The sequence below is a fragment of the Phocoena phocoena genome, chromosome 11 (genome assembly GCF_963924675.1).
Source record: "Phocoena phocoena chromosome 11, mPhoPho1.1, whole genome shotgun sequence".
NCBI lineage: Eukaryota > Metazoa > Chordata > Mammalia > Artiodactyla > Phocoenidae > Phocoena > Phocoena phocoena.
The window spans coordinates 53,683,226-53,703,026 of NC_089229.1; the positions used below are offsets into that span (position 1 = coordinate 53,683,226).

Sequence of the window (19,801 nt, forward strand, 5' to 3'; positions counted from 1 at the left end):
TTTTTAGTTTTTTAAGAAACCTCCATACTGTTCTCCATAGTGGTTGTATCAATTTACATTCCCAACAGTGCAAGAGGGTTCCCTTTTCTCCACACCCTCTGAGGCATTTATTGTTTGTAGATTTTGTGATGATGGCCATTCTGACCGGTGTGAGGTGATACCTCATTGTAGTTTTGATTTGCATTTCTCTAATGATTAATGATGTTGAGCATCCTTTCATGTTTTTGTTGGCAATCTGTATATCTTCTTTGGAGAAATGTCTATTTAGGTCTTCTGCCCATTTTTGGATTGGGTGGTTTGTTTTTTTGATATTGAGCTGCATGAGATTCATCCTTTGTCAGTTGCTTCATTTGCAAATATTTTCTTCCATTCTGAGGGTTGTCTTTTCATCTTGTTTATGGTTTCCTTTGCTGTGCAAAAACTTTTAAGTTTCATTAGGTCCTATTTGTTTATTTTTGTTTTTATTTCCATTTCTCTAGGAGGTGGGTCTAAAAGGATCTTGCTGTGATTTATGTCAGAGTGTTCTGCCTATGTTTTCCTCTAAGAGTTTGATAGTGTCTGACCTTACATTTAGGTCTTTAATCCATTTTGAGTTTATTTTTGGGTATGGTGTTAGGGAGTGTTCTAATTTCATTCTTTTACATGTGTCCCATTTCCCAGCACCACTTATTGAAGAGACTGCCTTTTCTCCACTGTATATTCTTGCCTCCTTTATCAAAAATAAGGTGACCATATGTGCATGGGTTTATCTCTGGGCTTTCTATCCTGTCCCATTGATCTATATATCTGTTTTTGTGCCAGAACCATACTGTCTTGATTACTGTAGCTTTGTAGTACAGTCTTATGCCAGGGAGCCTGATTCCTCCAGCTCTGGTTTTCTTTCTCAAGATTGCTTTGGCTATTCGGGGTCTTTTGTGTTTCCATACAAATTGTGAAATTTTTTGTTCTAGTTCTGTGAAAAATGCCCTTGGCAGTTTGATAGGGATTGCACTGAATCTGTGGATTGCTTTGGGTAGTATAGTCATTTTCACAATGTTGATTCTTCCAATCCAAGAACATGGCATATCTCTCCATCTGTTTGTATCATCTTTAATTTCTTTCATCAGTGTCTTATAGGTTTCTGCATACAGGTCTTTTGTCTCCTTAGGTAGGTTTATTCGTAGATATTTTATTCTTTTTGTTGCAATGGTAAATGGGAGTGTTTCCTTAATTTCACTTCCAGATTTTTCATCATTAGTGTACAGGAATGCAAGAGATTTCTGTGCATTAATTTTGTATCCTGCTACTTTACCAAATTCATTGATTAGCTCTAGTAGTTTTCTGGTAGCATCTTTAGGATTCTCTATGTATAGTATCATGTCATCTGCAAACAGTGACAGCTTTACTTCTTTTCCGATTTGGATTCCTTTTCTTTCTTTTTCTTCTCTGATGGCTGTGGTTAAAACTTCCAAAACAATGTTGAATCATAGTGGTGAGAGTGGGCAACCTTGTCTTGTTCCTGATCTTAGTGGAAATGGTTTCAGTTTTTCACCATTGAGGGCAATGTTGGCTGTGGGTTTGTCATATATGGCCTTTATTATGTTGAGGTAAGTTCCCTCCATGCCTATTTTCTGGAGGGTTTTTATCATAAATGGGTGTTTAATTTTGTTGAAAGCTTTCTGTGCATCTATTGAGATGGTCATATGGTTTTTCTCCTTCAATTTGTTAATATGGTGTATCACATTGATTGATTTGCGTATACTGAAGAATCCTTGCATTCCTGGGATAAACCCCACTTGATCAAGGTGTATGATCGTTTTAATGTGCTGTTGGATTCTGCTTGCTAGTATTTTGTTGAGGATTTTTGCATCTATGTTCATAGTGATATTAGCCTGTAGTTTTCTTTCTTTGTGACATCTTTGTCTGGTTTTGGTATCAGGTGATGGTGGCTTCGTAGAATGAGTTTGGGAGTGTTTCTCCCTCTGATGTAGGGATTTTTTTGGTGGAAAAATGTGGTAACAAGCATGAGCTATAATGTTATAGTTGTACCTCTGGTAAGTCACTGCTATTTTTATGACCAGATGAACCAAACATAAGTCATAATGAATAATATAGTCGATCAAATGAAATCAAGACCCAACTCAAGTGTCACCTCCTTGGTGAAGCCTCACTTATTTCCCAATGGCTCTCTTTTCTTTGCTTTCAAAACATTTGGCTGATCATGCTTTCTATCATGTCACATATTACATCTTATTTATTTATATGGCTATCTCATTCACCACAGCACGACATTCAAGAGGATAGGCACAGTCTTGTTCAACTCTGTACCACCAGTGTCTAGAACAACACTTGGCACAGAGTAGGTCTCAGTGGATGTTTACTGCATTAGCTAAATAAGAAAATTAGTCTAGTTGCTCTTAATTCCTTTGACCTTTTCTCTCTACAGCCCTAGATGAACCCAATCATTTTACTGTATGAACCCATCTATTTTATGTACCATGTAGCTAAACATTAAGGTCTCAAACAATGAGATCTCAACATTGCTGAGCAATCTTATTCTTTCTTTCTTAGCTTATGATCTGGTCTCGTACTTTTAGGATAATGGAAGTCATTACAAAATCTAGAAACTACTTGCATCCATAATCCATTTCTTTTTTTCCTGTTGCAACAGTAGTGTCTTTCCGCCTTTCAAATGTTAGATTCAAATGTTATATTCAAATGTTATATTGTAAGGCTTAGTCCTGGGATCTCTTTTTCACAGATGGCCTCACTTCACAGATGCAATCATTTCCCTTATTTTAAATACCATCTACAGTCATATTTTTATTTCTAACCTAGGCCTCTGGTCTATATTCCATACTAGAATATCCAACTGCCTATGATATATCCACTTGGATGTTTCATTGGTATGACAAACTGAACATGACTAAAATTAACTCATAATCTTCTCCTTACCCCAAACCTACTTCTCCTGTGTCTCTCCTCCCACTGTTACCATTATGTTCTCATTATGATGTACAAGCCAAAAACCAGACACACACTTGTGATTTCCTTCACTTTTCATTAATTTGAATGCCTTCTACAATACATGCCAGACACTCTTTGAGGTAATGGGGCTATAGCAGTGACTAAAACAAAACTCCTGTGCTCATGGAGCATGAGTTGGGAGTAGAGGGAGGCAAACAGATAAACAAAAAAACTCAAATATATATATACAGCATATATCAGGTGGTCATGGAATGGGAGAGGGCAGTTACCATCGTATACAGTGAGTGGGGAAGGATCTGACTGATTAATAGAGACCTAAAGGAAGTGAGAAAGAAAGGATATAAACATTTGGAGAAAGAACATTCCAAGTATAGGAGATTATAAGTTCAGAGACCCCAAGGCAGGAACATTCGTGCAATATGTGAGGGGGGCTACTGAGGATGGAGCAGAGTGAGCATGGAGGAAAGTGGTAGAAAATAAGACAGAAGCCAGATCATACACAGCCTTATATGCCTTATATCCTCTTTTAAGAACTCTAGCTTCTGTTGAGTGAAATAAGAAGGCATTTAGTGATATGGACAAAGGGTGACAGGTGCCTTAAGTTTAAAAACATCGCTCTGGCTGTTCTTGTGAGGACAGACCATAGGAGTTAAGGGTATAAGCAGAGAAATCAACCAGAAGATAAATGCAATAAACCAGATGAGATGATAGCAGCCTGGAACCTTCAATGCCTTTTCATACATTACAGTCCATATTCCCCCTACATAATCTGGCTTTTGCCTATTTCTCTGAACTCATTTTATCCCACCTCCATTTAAATATTATCTCACAGGTTACTCATCTTTGGTTCCTCAAACTTGCCCACCTTAGGGGCTCTGCACATGCTGTTGCTCCATCTGACTTCAACTCTCACCTGCCCAACTAACACCTATTCTTTGGTCATAGCTAAAAGGTTACTTCTGGGGAACATGGTATCCAATATAAATTAGGTGCTCTCCCAGCTCTTGTTATACTCAGAGCACTCTCCATGATTTTTTCTTTTCATGATGCTTAAAATATTCACAATTTATTTAACGTTTATCTCCCCTACTAGACTACGATCCATGGAAATAGTACTGGTTTTGTTCACCATGGTATAGTTATTGCCTATCAGAGTGAAAGGCACTTAGTGGGCCCTTGATGAATATTTGCTGAGTAAATGAATGGATGACTGCACAAGTATATTTTTTGAAAAAAAATATCTAGTTTGATCACCTATAATATTCTGCAGATAATGCTCTGAATAACATCAGGTTTTTGAAAAATCAACTTTGTCATCAAAGGAAGAGAAATATCCATCAGTGAAATTCAGAAGAACGAAAGCAATTCCAAAAGGAGTTCTTAAACTATTTCGAACACACCATCAAATGAGTAAGTGTGTAAATAACCTCCCAGGGAAACTGTTTGAATCGTGCAAACAGTTATGGGAACACCTTATGGGAACATCTTGTATTATGGGGGCCATATATTTGGCATAAACATAAAAACATTTTTAATGGTTGCACAACAATGTGAATGTACTTAATACCACTGAAGTTAAAAATAGTTAAAATGGTAAATGTTATGTTATGTATATGTGACAATAAAATGAAACATTTTAAAAGCATTTCTTACAAGCTAACTAGTATAATAATGAAAGATACATTATCTCAGGATATCTGAATAACAGCCCAGTTCTAACTCATTTATTAACTTGTCTTAGTGAATGACAAGTCACTTAAACTTTCCTTGCCTCAATTTCCTCATCAGTGAAATAAGGATAACAGATGCCCTAACCCAGGGGTCTCTGTGAAGAGGAAATTAAGAAAGTGACAATGCTAGGAAAAACAACCTTTACTATGCAAAGAAGGATACTGTTACTATCAGATACTGCAAGTTCATTACTGGGCTATTAATATTTTAACATGAATTTATGAGAATTAGTAATTTATTTTAAATATTATTATTAATTAAGCAATGGTTTTCAGTAACCAACTCACTGACACTCTCGCAGTATAGTATAGTATAGTTTACAAATTACTGTAAAGAGGTGATTGGTAACACTTAGCAATTGGTTTCCATATATACACTACTAAAAAAAAACTACTGAACTAAGCATCCGTTATTGGCAAAGTGAAAACACTAATGAAGTTGATCATTGGTAACATGCATCACCACAAACTATTTTTACTCACAAACTAATATAGAAAGACGATCTTAAGTGTGATATTAGAAGCAAAACATCTAACAGACGAGGGTCTTTCAGTAATTAAAACAGCATAGCTGCAATTGACCAGAATTTAAATGTATACGTTAGAACAGGCAAAAGACAACAAACAAGGCTTTAAGAGAAATTTAGCATGTCTTTCTCCTTTGAAAGGCTCTATCAGTCCAATATCTTATATTTTCTAGTGACACTATTCAATAATACCAATTTATAAAATTTAGAACATAACCCTGATATACTTAAGAATATTCCAATCATAATGTGTTGAATGATATGCATACCTTTATTAAAGGAAGAAAATGTATTTTAGAAAAGATTTTGACATCAAGAAAATGAACTGTTTTTGATTTTTAGGTAACAGAAGTAAATCTGGAACCGCTTTTTCTTTTGTTTTGCTTTGTTAGAGGGGGCAAATTTGTAGTTACCATTATATATTAAAGATTAACATTTCTTATGTTTTCAATTACAGATACTTTGAGTAGTTATTCAAATCAATACAAGATACTTCAGTGTGATTATATTAAAAACTGCTGCCATAAATGTTAGCACTGCAAGTAATTCTACCTAGTGAATATAATGTAAAACAATTCTGTATTAAAATCAGATGTAATTATTTACAACTCCTTGAAATAAGCCTTTCCCCTGTAACCTGTACTCCTGTCATTTCCTATTATAGAATTAGGGACTGACAAAACATTAGAAAGTTTTTATTAACAGAAATAGAAGCATTAATCCTAGAGAAATTTGTATATTAATTTGGAAGAATGTGAAGAACAGACAAGTAAGACTGTTGGTTAAGAAAGGCATATATTTTCATGACTAGAAATCATTTTAGCCAAGTTACACAGGTACAAGGCATTCTTTCAGAGATACCGTTTCTGCTCCATTTATGAAAACTAAATACTTACAGAACTTTGCTATATATACTCTTTCCACAAATAAGCTGCCTGAGAACTCAGGTTCTCTTTTCCCAGCCCCTTTTCTTTTTCTAAAGGGAAGGGATACTTCTCCCTTTCCCTGCAAACAAGGGAGAAGTAGAAACATTGGTATCTGTGATGGGAAAGTGAATGGTTCTAATACAAGTAAGGCTGTTTCCATTTCTTTACCTTTATCAAATTGGAAAGATCTGACTGAGTTGTCATTTGATAATTAAACATATTCTTGGTGCTAGTTTGCCATGTAATTTTTGGCACAGGGTATGGAAGAAACTCAAATAATGGAGTTTAATTGCTTGGATAGATAAAAGTCTGCCCTAGGAATATTATTTGAACTTTTAATCAGCCACATTCTCAGTTTATCGGAAGTCATTTTCTTTAAAATCCTAAACTGTTTTTTAAAATCCTTATGTCTCAGGGGTTAGGTGTTTCTTTTTGTGATTGAAACTATGTTCATTTATTCAGCTGTAAGTTTGGTTAATTTGAATAAAATTACAAAGCTTCATGTTAAAGTGTGTTTCCAAGAATTTGTTCCAATAAATGCAAAATAAGAGTCTCAGGTAAGTGTAGAAAAGCATTACACTTAGTCACAGTCAAAGCTATGAAGTACTAGAACACAGAAATAATAGCTTTAGTAAGGACTTTTTTACTGTTTTACATTATAATGAGAATCTAGTTTCCTAAAAGAATATTATTTCTGTGTAGTATCACTCATTCTCTTTAATTAAGTCTTATAAAAAAAAACTTTCTATATTCTTCTGAATTTACAGAAAGATTTTTTTCCCTAACCCAACAGATCACAGGAAGAAGCTGACCTTAAAAATGCCTGGAATTTCAACTGACTTTGCATTGTGTGACAGGGATAATGAACAGGTTCTTGATTACTATCAGTTTTTTCAGTGAATTCCTAGAGTCTATTTAAGGAGACCTATTACTTCCAAGTAAAGAGTTTGAAAACAACTATCTCATGCCATGCAGCTTTCCAGTGAAAAAGACCATATATCACTCCCCTGCTTCAAATCCATCTGAAGAGTTGCCAGTCATGAGCCTCCTAGGCCTTGACAATGAAAAAGACAAGGGTTGGAGTGCTCCTGAAATCTACTCAACTAATGCTAATTAAAATTACCTCCAATAATGCAAATTTCAAAAACCAGACATTCTCTCAATGGAGTAATATATTTAGGGCCCTAGAAAACTACTTTGTTAACTTATTTGTACCACTGGGACACGGTGGTATATGCCTGTAATCATAACTACTCAGAAGGCTGAGGCCAGAGATAACCTGAACTCAAGAATTTTAAATTTCCTGCAGATTGCTTATTCATCAACAGTTCTATGTTGTTATATCCCTTGCCTATCAGTATGCCTAGGAGAGCTAAGTTAACACAGCTCAGAAATGGATAATACTGATTTATAATGATAAATACCACTATTGTAATACTACTAAGCAAAAAAAAATTAAAAGTACATTCAAGTCTTTCTTCATTCACTAGGTCCCGACAAAGTGGAATAAGACTTGTAGGAAAGGAGAACAAATAAATACAGGGACTATGGATGGTAGAATTTTCCCAAAGTCATTCTGCTTGACTCCTTCAATTTAAAAAGATAAAATAATATCACAATCTAATACCTATTCGTTTACAATATGCCAGTCACTATCCTAAGAGCTTTATATTCATCAACTCACTTAATCCCCACAAAACTCCTAAGATATGGGTACTATTATTTTCCTCACCTGAGGAGAAAAATGAGTTATAGAAACAACTTATACAGGGCAGCACAGGTGATCAGTAGTAGAGACGTTTTCAATCCAGATAGTGTAACTCCATAGTCTGTGCTTCTAACTTTTATTGCTAATTTCTAATGTGTTGTTTTCTTTTCTCTAGCCAGAATATGGTTTTTAAACTGTTCCTCAGAGTCCTGGGATCCCATGAGAATGCTTCTGGGGCCACTAAACAGAAGAAAGCAGATGGGACTCCGGGCACTTCACCCAACCAAAGCAACTTCACTACATCTGTTTAAATATTGAGGATACAATTAAACTTTTCAAAGTAATAATTAAAAAAAAATTTTCATGCTAAAAGTAAAACGTGAAAAATCACAATATCAAGACTATACTCTTCATAAGTCAGGATCTATGTCTGAAAGTATCTCACATGTTTGCCATTCAGTAAATATTAACTTGATAAATTGAAACTGTATGGCAGTACTGTGCTAATTAGAAAAATTTAATACTCAGTTGTACCATTAAATCAGAGAAAATGTTGAATATCAATATAATTAAATTGAATAATAACAATAATGATATTAAATTACACTCAGATTGGTGCTTCTTAAGTTTTTAATCACAAGCTATCAAACAATTTCATCATCTTAAGGCTACTGATGGGTTAAGCATAACCCATTCTCACAAAGAAAAAATAGGTATGTTTTCACATCCATATTGTTAACAATATATCAATAATTACACTGCCTGATGTACTAAAGACCACTCATATTTTTAGAATTATTGAATTAATAAAAGGAATTATATTAAAATACAAATTATCAGATTTTTAAAAATAATATTTTCTGAAGTTGATGAATTATCTTCAGTTTACAGAAGTCACAGAAGTCACTTGAAAAAAAAGCATAACTGAGGAAACAGTATCTAAAAACATTATTTTAAAAAATATACTCTATTAACTATCTTTTACCCTTTTCATCTGTGGACGTAAGAACTTACATGGTGTTCATGAAAAAGAATAACATAGGCTACTGCCACCATTTTATAGTCCCTCCTATGGTGAATTTTCAACTTGAGAGCTGACATCTAAAGCAATTAAAAATCACAGATGCTTTCAGAAAATAAAACTGAAGTACTAGCTTTTCTAATTCTGGATTTGGATTAAAAGTCAAAAGCAGCAAAAATTAAAACTAATTTTTTCTCTTCTCCAACTTGATTGGAGAGTTTTATTTTAGAAAAAGTACAGTTTCCAACAAGATACAGACATAAAATAATATCCACTGCTTAAAATACTTTGCTAAAATTTTCATGAAAATTTTTTCTTACTTTATGATATTATCAGAAAATTACAAACTATCACCCTAACAAGCCTCACCCTCATGGCTATATCTCAGTTGAAATGAAACATGTAAAGGTGAAATATATTAAGAGAGACGGTCAGCATTAGACATACCTATTGTAATAAAATTGCTTTGAACAGAAGCAAAAACTAATAAATGAAGTTTCTTATACCTTAAACATACACAAAAAAGTTCAACAAATGCCAAATCTAGCTCAACATAGCTGATTAGAAGATTTCATTTTAATACTTGTTTTTGAGAAATTGAGTTAATCATAAGGAGACAACACTAAATAGACTATAACAAAGGCACAGGAAACTAGAATGTAATATTGCCCTAGAAGGAATTTAGTTTGAATGTAAGCTAGAGACTACCATGAATGATTAGCAAGAACACTAACTCTTGTTCTAATAGACTCAAATTTTTTATGCTTATGCTATTAAAACTTTTTGAAAATCCTAGTCTTAATCCTTATGAAAAAGCACCAAGACTGGTTTTCCATACTACAATGTTAAAAAACAAAACAAAACCCAAAAGACCTCAAGAATATCAAGCCTCCAGAACCAAAGTAATTTTGGTAGTGCAAGGATAAGCAGTTGTATAACAATTAATATGATTGGTGATATGAGAAAGGGTTTTCTGATACTGATGTAACCACCGATTATATAAAACATTTTTCAGAGGTGGTGCTGAAGATGATTTTTCAATGATTAGGCAGGGTAGTCCAACAGATATACAAACAAAATTACAATATGTCTGCCCTGTTCCTACTCTGAAAGCTCAGCACCCATGCACTTTACTTTGTTATCTAAATAACTGCCAGGATATCAGTATGTTTTGGCTTGCTCTTCTCAGATGAGTTCCCTTTCTCCTCTTCCGGAAAATAAAATATTTCAAAATTTAATTGTCTAACTAGTGCTAGGATCCTAGAAAAAATTTTTGGATAAAGTAATTCACATTAAAGTATAAGCAATATTACTCATCAAAGAAAGTTTATAAAGGAATAGTTTATTAACCTACACAGTATCTGCTTCAGCAGATAGGCTATTTCCTGAGTGGCTCAACTCTAAACCAAGATATCAGGAATTAATCAATTATACATCCCAGTGCATGTCTAAGAAAAGTTGCCAACTCCTGGTCAAGAGTTATGACAGTTAAATTTCTAGTTTTTCAAGAATGCTATAAAGACAATGGTTCATTTAGGAAACAACTGGATTAATGACTATGTACAAAGGATTTATTTTGAATTTTGGATGATAAAGAGTCCTATACTTTTCTCAGATAGTCAAGATTTGCAATAATGTCCTTATCAATCCATATCTGTATTTAATTTATATCTTTGGAGGGTGCCTCCTGGGCACAGGAGATTCAGTATTAAAATATAGAGAACAGAATACTGCAGATTTAAAAATAGAAATTCAGAATTGCACACACACAAAAAAAAAGGAAAGAAAGAAAAAAAAAGACTTCCAAAAGAAGGTTAAAATTCAAATATCAAAATAGTATACCATTATTTTGGGCTTTTTGAAATACAGAATTTTATTTGTAAAAGGGGAATAAAATAACCAGCTCTAATTTTATGCACAGTAACAGTGATATTAAAGTATACATGGATCTTGTTACTTCACAATCAATCAAAGACATAAATATTTCACAAGTAAAACTGGAAGAAGGTACAGACAGAGCAGGAAGAAAAGGGAAGCTCTATGGAGAGACAAAGGGAAAAAAAGGGCAGTGATCTGTTATATCCCCAAATTGAAAGAGTACTAAGGGAAAGTGATTTGTTAAAAATATGTATACAAAAGGTTCATAAAAATTTCTGATTTTTACAAATCTTAATTTCACATTAAGGTAAAAAAAGATTTAAAATTAATTTTATTTAGAGTTAGAACACTGGTGACCATAAAATAATTATTCTCTGAAATTCCCACCAATGTCTAAAGAAAGCAAGAGACTTCATATAAAGGAGAGATCTCACTAGCTTTATTTTATTCTCAGAGAGCCTAGGTTTTCTGTTTGGAATTATATTTTTTGTATGAACTTATATTTAATCTTCTACTATATGATAATCAATCACATGCCACCTAACCGAGAATCATGATAAGATATTCTTAGAATGAATGATTCAAATGTGTATGCTTAAATCTTCCATGAAAATACAAACTCTCCAAACACATATAATACTCTATTCTGACAAGTAAAACCCAACTCTATTCCTCTTATATTATTGATTACCATAAAACATATGAGTTTCACTTTGTTTGGAAAGACCTACCTGAATAGCTGAGTTCATGAAACACGTATTTCCCAAGTTACTTAGGCCACAGAGGCCGGGCTGTTCATTGTTTCTTCCAGGTTCTGAATAATCATAGTTCTTATAAGCAGTATATGATGGGAGACAATAATTTGAGTTTTTCACACTGGAAGAAAACAAAAAATCTTTTTCATAATGCAGCCAGTTATCATCATATAGTTATAATGAACAGAGTACTTTAAACCTATTTGAGATACGTGGTCAGTCATTAATTTTTTTATAAAGCACTTAACTCAGGTACTTTTAACACGGACCTAAATCAAAATAACCCCCTTAATTAATATACTCCTCATTCAATCAAGAAAATCACGGCATCATATACCACACCAACCAATACAAACCACATTACGTCTTTCTACCCTTGATTAACTGGAGCAGCTTCACAGCTTGCTCCATTCTTCATTGCTCCATCAAATGTAAAACATTCAGATTTTAAACACCACCCACAGCAATAAATCATCTCACTGATGTCCCTTTTACATTCTGCTACTGTAATAGAGTGAGAACAGTAGAAGCAGGAAGAGTTGTGCTTTAGTTACAGGTGAGAGCAGAGATTTCCAGGGCCTTTGTGACATCACTGTTCTGATGCACTGAAGATTCTATTTATAGTATTCTACGCTAGACCAGCAAAATCTGGTATTCAAATGCAGAAAACAGCCTGGGGTGATCAGCAATGCAAAAATGAAATGATTCGAAGCGAGTACACACTTCAGTATTATTATTATTATGGAAAGAATCTTCTAGTTTGTCAGATTAATGCAGTTTATTTAACTAGGTAAATACAACCTCAGGATAATTTGTACTATGAGTATAATAAATATTAATCTTAAAAAAAACCCTACATAATATTCAACCTTAGAGAATCAGGGTAATTTTACAAAGAACTAAGAGAAGTCAATAAGTTAGATCCCTCTTTCTTTTTACATGTAATTTGTTTGTGGAAAAGGATAGATTCTTCCTTAATTTTTAATAGGTTATCTTGTAAGATATTTATGATGGATGCTTTGGATATAATTCAAAAGCATACTTTCAATCATTATTTTTTTTATTCACTAGAACAAACCTGAACAAGAATCAAGGTTATTTGCTAAAAGCAAATAATGATGTAAATAAATGAATACAGTGTTACAAATAAACATGGTAAATCAGTAACTCTGACAATCTCAATTGGCTATAATTTATCCCTGGTATTATTTTTTTTTAAGTTTTTACTTATAATTTCAAATACTTCCTACTGTAGCTTCTATACTCTCACTTTATAACAGTTAAAATGAACTGTACTACTGCTTGTTCTAACAAAGCCTTTAGTAAACATACACACCCTAACAAACCAACAGGTAAAACACACAAAACCATATCAACCAAAATTTACACACACAATGCTATCCCACTAATATTTTTGTATTTTTAAGAAAACACCCCCCTTCATCACAAATAAAAGATCAACTCTCAGACTGAAAAACCAAGCTATCCCAAAGTTAAACAAAAAGAGCAGGCTCCAAAGAAGTGCAACCTTGAGCAATTCATAGACTTGTAGCTATTTACTTGTTTTAAACTTAAAGAAAAAAAAAAAAAAAGGGTTCAAGCATCTTTTGGATTTTGCAGATCACTAGCCTTATAACTCATATTTTATTTTATATTAGCAGTAACAAAGTTCAAGGCACCTATCAGCAATTCCATATATAGTCACTCAGTGACTGGATTCTTGAATCTAACTTTGAGGACATGTAACAAGAAACTGAATCCTGGTTTTCCTTTTACCCCTTTAAGAAGTGCTTAGGGGGCTTCCCTGGTGGCGCAGTGGTTGAGAGTCTGCCTGCCAATGCAAGGACACGGGTTAGAGCCCTGGTCTGGGAGGATCCCACATGCCACGGAGCAACTGGGCCCGTGAGCCACAACTACTGAGCCTGCGCGTCTGGAGCCTGTGCTCTGCAACAAGAGAGGCCGCGATAGAGAGAGGCCCGCGCATCGTGATGAAGAGTGGCCCCCGCTTACCGCAACTAGAGAAAGCCCTCGCACAGAAACGAAGACCCAACACAGCCAAAAATAAATAATAATTAAAAAAAAAAAGTTAAAAAAAAAGAAGTGCTTAAAATCAAGGTCTCCTATATATTACAAAAATGCAAGGCCTACACATTTTCAACATGTTAAAAAAACCCCATATATATCAGCTGTAAAATTATAATAAAACTTAAGTCAGAGTACAGAGGGAAAGTATGCCCAAATATATGCTCATGCATACACCCACACCCACACCAACACCCATGCAAGTGATCCAAATCCTTAAAGGGTATCTACATTTTAGTTTAAGTGACAGGGTAAGTATAAACCTTGGCCAAAGAGTAAGATGGCAGTCTACATGCTCAATGATAATAAAGAAAACTAACAAATTAAAATATTTTAATACTATCTTCATTGGTCACTTATAATCCACATCTTATGTGTTCTTTAAATCAAATAAAGTCTGTCGTGGAAAATATCAAAACCAACGGCTCTTTAAACACTTCGACAAAGTACATGTAAACATAAACCCGAAAGACAGCCTCTGTATCTTTCATGACTACTGCTGCTATTTTTTTTTCTAAAGGTTGTAAGCTAGTCCTTATCCCATAAGGATATGTTACTTTGCAAAAACAAATAAATTTGCCAGTAATCTTAATGGGAATTTTAATGCTATGCTAGATTAATTCATTTTAAATGAATATACATTTAAAAATATAACATTTTTTAGTAAAATCGAGCCCTTATCTTTCTATAAATATTTGAAACTGACTTTTTAAAATTTAATTTTATGTATTTTTATACAGCACGTTATTAGTTATCTATTTTATACATATTACTGTATATATGTCAATCCCAATCTCCCAATTCATCCCACCCTCCTCTCCACTTTCCCCACTTGTTGTCCATACATTTGTTCTCTACTTCTGTGTCTCTATTTCTGCCTTGCAAACTGGTTCACCTGTACCCTTTTTTTGATTCCACACATATGCGTTAATATACGATACTTGTTTTTTTCTTTCTGACTTACTTCGCTCTGTATGACAGTCTCTAGGTCCATCCACATCTCTACAAATGACCCAATTTCGTTCCTTTTTATGGCTGAGTAATACTCCATTGTATAGAGGTACCACATCTTCTTTATCCACTCATCGGTCGATGGGCATTTAGGTTGCTTTCATGACCTGGCTATTGTAAATAGTGCTGCAATGAACACTGGGGTGCACGTGTCTTTTTGAATTATGGTTTTCTCTGGGTACATGGCCAGTAGTGGGATTGCTGGGTCATATGGTAATTCTATTTTTAGTTTTTTAAGGAACCTCCACACTGTTCTCCATAGTGGCTGGATCAATTTACATTCCCAACAGTGCAAGAGGGTTCCCTTTTCTCCACACCTTCTCCAGCACTTATTGTTTGTAGATTTTCTGATGATGCCCATTCTAACTGGTGTGAGGTGATACCTCATTGTAGTTTTGATTTGCATTTCTCTAATAATTAGTGATGTTGAGCAGCTTTTCATGTGCCTCTTGGCCATGTGAATGCCTTCTTTGGAGAGATGTCTATTTAGGTCTTCTGCCCATTTTTTTGATTGGATTGTTTGTTTTTTGATATTGAGCTGCATGAACTGTTGTATATTTTGGAGCTTAATCCTTTGTTCTTTGATTTGCTTGCAAATATTTTCTCCCATCCTGAGGGTTGTCTTTTCATCTTGCTTATAGTTCCCTTTGCTGTGCAAAAAGCTTTTAAGTTTCATTAGATCCCATTTGTTTATTTTTGTTTTTATTTCCATTACTCTAGGAGGTGGGTCAAAAAAGATCTTGCTGTGATTTATGTCAAAGAGTGTTCCTCTTATGTTTTTCTCTAAGAGTTTTATAGTGTCTGAGCTTACATTTAGGTCTTTAATCCATTTTGAGTTTATTTTTGTGTATGGTATTAGGGAGGTTCTAATTTCATTCTTTTACATGTAGCTGTCCAGTTTTCCCAGCACCACTTATTGAAGAGGTTGTCTTTTCTCCATTGTATATTCTTGCCTCCTTTATCAAAGATAAGGTGACCATATGTGCATGGGTTTATCTCTGGGCTTTCTATCCTGTTCCACTGATCAATATTTCTGTTTCTGTGCCAGTACCATATTGTCTTGATTACTGTAGCTTTGTAGTATAGTCTGAAATCAGGGAGTCTGATTCCTCCAGCTCTGTTTTTTTTCCCTCAGGATTGCTTTGGCTATTCGAGGTCTTTTGTGTCTCCATACAAATTTTAAGATATTTTGTTCTAGTTCTGTAAAAAATGCCATTGGTAGTTTGATAGGGATTGCAATGAATCTGTAGATTGCTGTGGGTAGTATAGTGATTTTCACAACATTGACTCTTCTAAGCCAAGAACATGGTATATCTCTCCATATGTTTGTGTCATCTTTGATTTCTTTCAGCAGTGTCTTATAGCTTTCTGAGTACAGGTCTTTTACCTCCATAGGTAGGTTTATTCCTAGGTATTTTATTCTTTTTGTTGCAATCGTGAATGGGAGTGTTTCCTTAATTTTTCTTTCTGATCTTTCGTTGTTAGCGTATAGGAATGCAAGATTTCTGTGCATTAATTCTGTATCCTGCAACTTTACCAAATTCACTGATTAACTCTAGTAGTTTTCTACAGTAGTTTTCTAGTTTTCTGGTGGCATCTTTAGGATTCTCTATGTATAGTATCATGTCATCTGCAAACAGTGACAGTTTTACCTCTTCTTTTCCAATATGGATTCCTTTTATTTCTTTTTCTTCTCTGATTGCCATGGCTAGGACTTTCAAAACTATGTTGAATAACAGTGGCGAGAGTGGACATCCTTGTCTTCTTCCTGACCTTAGAGGAAATGCTTTTAGTTTTTCACCATTGAGAATGATGTTGGCTGTGGGTTTGTCATATATAGCCTTTATTTTGTTGAGGCAGGTTCCCTCTATGCCCACTTTCTGGAGAGTTTTTATCATAAATGGGTGTTGAATTTTGTCAAAAGCTTTTTCTGCATCTATTGACATGAACATATGGTTTTTATTCTTCAATTTGTTAATATGGTGTATCACATTGATTGATTTGTGTATATTGAAGAATCCTTGCATCCCTGGGATAAATCCCACTTGATCTTGGTGTATACTTTTAATGTGTTTTTGGATTCTGTTTGCTAGTATTTTATTGAGGATTTTTGCATCTATATTCATCAGTAATATTGGTCTGTAATTTTCTTTTTTTGTAGCATCTCTGTCTGGTTTTAGTATCAGGGTGATGGTGGCTGAAACTGACTTTTCAATTAGCATTTACATTTAACATTATAAACACTATAAATTTATAATTTAATCCTCATAACTGTAATTATGCTCACTTTGCAGTTAATGAAATGATACTTTCAGCAACTAACTTGTCAAAAGCCAGATGGCTAGTCTCTGGCAGTCTCCAAAATCCAGTTCCTTTTCATCGCTTAATCTCTTACAGGGAGTCATTTCCATTTCAAATAAAAGAGCTTTAAATGAATTAACAGAAAAATAGAATGTGCCCCGACGTGGAATGCCAAGAGTTGAGACAATAAATACATTAAAGAGGTTTTTTCAGAGGAAGTATTATAGTAAAGCCAATGCAGCAAGACAGAAGAAAAATGCGGGGAGTGAAAAGATTTTGGTACATATTAAAAATGTACTTAAATTATAATTGAGGCAAGAATTAATATTGTACGGATTAACAAGTAAAACTACTACACAGGGTGAATGAACAATATTCTGGCATCTGATTCTTCATAATATTAGTCTTTAATAAAAACTTAAACTTTATTAAACTTCAGTGAAATAATTCCAAGTACATTTTGTTATTACTTTTATAACAAATATTCTTATTTCTGGAAATGAAAACTTTATATCTTAATAACGTATCAGTTTAAGTCTTGAATTTGTAAATAAATGCCATATAAACGTTGTGTCACAACTACTGATTTTAATATGCAGTTTACACTTGGAGTATTATCTCCACATATATGAAGTTTCATAAACGTATTTAATCTTAAAAGGTCATTACCCATTTTACATACTTTTAAAGAAACTATGCTATTTCCATCTGAAGTCTTAAGCAGCTACTTATTTCCAGAAGTCGAAAAGAAAGTCAAGAAATAAATTTTATGTGAAATAATTGTTATGATAACATTAATTCAAGTTTTTTAAAGTAAAAAAGAACTCTTCATTTTGTAAATGTTTAAATTTTGTTCCTTACTAAGAAAGGTTAAGTTTTACTTTTAAGTAAGGTGGTACCAGTAGCTGTTTGCTATTAAAATTTCCTAATATGAAAGGACTATTTTAGTGTCTAAAATAGACAAATATAAATAGCTAACAATATAACCTAGTCATAGGAGTAGAATCATTAATTAATCATGTTCTAAACTTTTAAGACAACACTCCAATTCCTCTCTTAATATTTTCTGCAGTCAGAGGTTTTGAGATCAGATTGTACTGTCATATTTTTACTGTGAGAGGGAAATAAGACAAAAACAGAAGCACCAGATCACATATACTAATATGGCAACTCTGGTCAAAATACAGCCTATGGTCAATACAGTCTATATACAATGCTAAAAAATCCCTCCAAAGAATAACTAACTATAAATACATGTTATACCTGGAACCAAATTCTTTTATAGTAAATGTGGGAGCCATCTGCAATTAGTAGAAACACAGATAATATTTTATCTCATATGAGAAAATGACTTTTAATGAATTACATTAAAAGATACCATGTAAAATACAAACCAGATTATAGGAGGATATTTCCCTTTACTCTTTTGCCTGTGGATATACGTTTTTAAATAGAAGAGAACACACTACACTGCAATTTTGGATATCCAGTGTCTTCAATATTTCACCATTATACTACAGTGCATGTATCTTGTTACTACTGAAGTAAGAAATTAGTGTTTTAAATCTTCTTGATATATATAGCAAACTCTTTTCTACGTAAGTTGGACTAATACTCCAACCACTCAAACAGAATCCTTACAATAACAGATACCATCACTTAACTTTTCCCAATGAGACTGAGGTGGGGGAAAGTGGATGGAGTTGCTTATGTTTTTAATTTACATATCTCTAGTTAGTAGTGAACTTGAACATTTAAAATGTTTGTTTTAATTCTCTTATTTTCATTGCCCAGCTGCATCATTTACCTACTTTTCAAGTTGTCTTAAAAAATTTCTCACTGATTTTTATGAGCTTGATATACTAAGAATATCTGCCCTTCCTTTGTCATTTGTAGCAAGAATATTTTCCATTTATTTGCTGTTTAATATGCCTGACAATTAAAATTTTAATTTAATTTAAAGTTTTAAAGAGAAATAGCAATCCAATTTTTCCAATAGCATTTACTGGATAATCTGCCCATTCTCCATTAGTCTAGGATACTTTCTGATCACATTACATTCTTTTATATATAAAGGTCTGTTTCTGGGCTCTCTTTTCTATTCCACTGATCTGGAGGTATATTCTTGGGTCAGTACTATGCTGTTTGAATTATTGTATCTTTATAACAGGTTGTGATATTTAGTAGGATTAATCCTTTCTCATTGTTTTTCCTTTCCAAAGTTATTTTGGCTATTATATATTTATAATCCAAATGTATGTTAAAATTAGAATCATTTTGTCAAGCCCCACCTCTCCATATGAATTTTAAGGGAACATTAATTAAACCTATAAATTCAATTAATGGTGCTTTTTAAAAGATTATTTCACGAATAGCTTCAGTCCTTTTGAATTTACCCTTTGGAATAATCAGATGCCATTTATGAACTGGACAAGTAGTGTAAATATTTAACTACATAAATCCTGTAAACCTAATACATAAACTACAATGTATATCTCCAAGAAGTAAAAGGACAATAATCATCTCTGGATTAAAATTCTTGAATGGACTAATAATAAATAATTATTATTTATTTAATTTAATTAAATAAATTTATTTATTTAATTTAAATATTTAAAAATAAATAAATAAAAAATAATTGAATGGACTAATTATAAATAGAGTTTTCTTTTTATCCTTTTATATAAAAAAACCATGCCAATTTTCAAGGTAATACATCCATGTCAGACGTTATAGTGAATCCCAAGTGACTTTGAATCCTTTTTCTTATAGCAATATGGCACACATTTTCATGTAATTTTTGTAAATCTTAAGATTCTGAATACTATTCCTGATGGAGCAAGGGAATTGTTTCTCCAAATTTTTTCAGAAAAAGTAATTGCCTTTTTGATAAAC

General features: G+C 33.3%; 1 protein-coding gene across 2 annotated transcripts in view; it reads right to left on the bottom strand.

Annotated features, from left to right (window-relative positions):
• Positions 1–19,801, bottom strand: part of USP15 (ubiquitin specific peptidase 15) — a 130,911-nt gene that overhangs the window by 37,380 nt on the left and 73,730 nt on the right. For both annotated transcript variants that reach the window (XM_065887756.1, XM_065887755.1), the window contains one exon: positions 11,489–11,633. In XM_065887756.1, the coding sequence (XP_065743828.1) occupies positions 11,489–11,633 (145 nt within the window). The remainder of the gene's footprint in view (positions 1–11,488; positions 11,634–19,801) is intronic.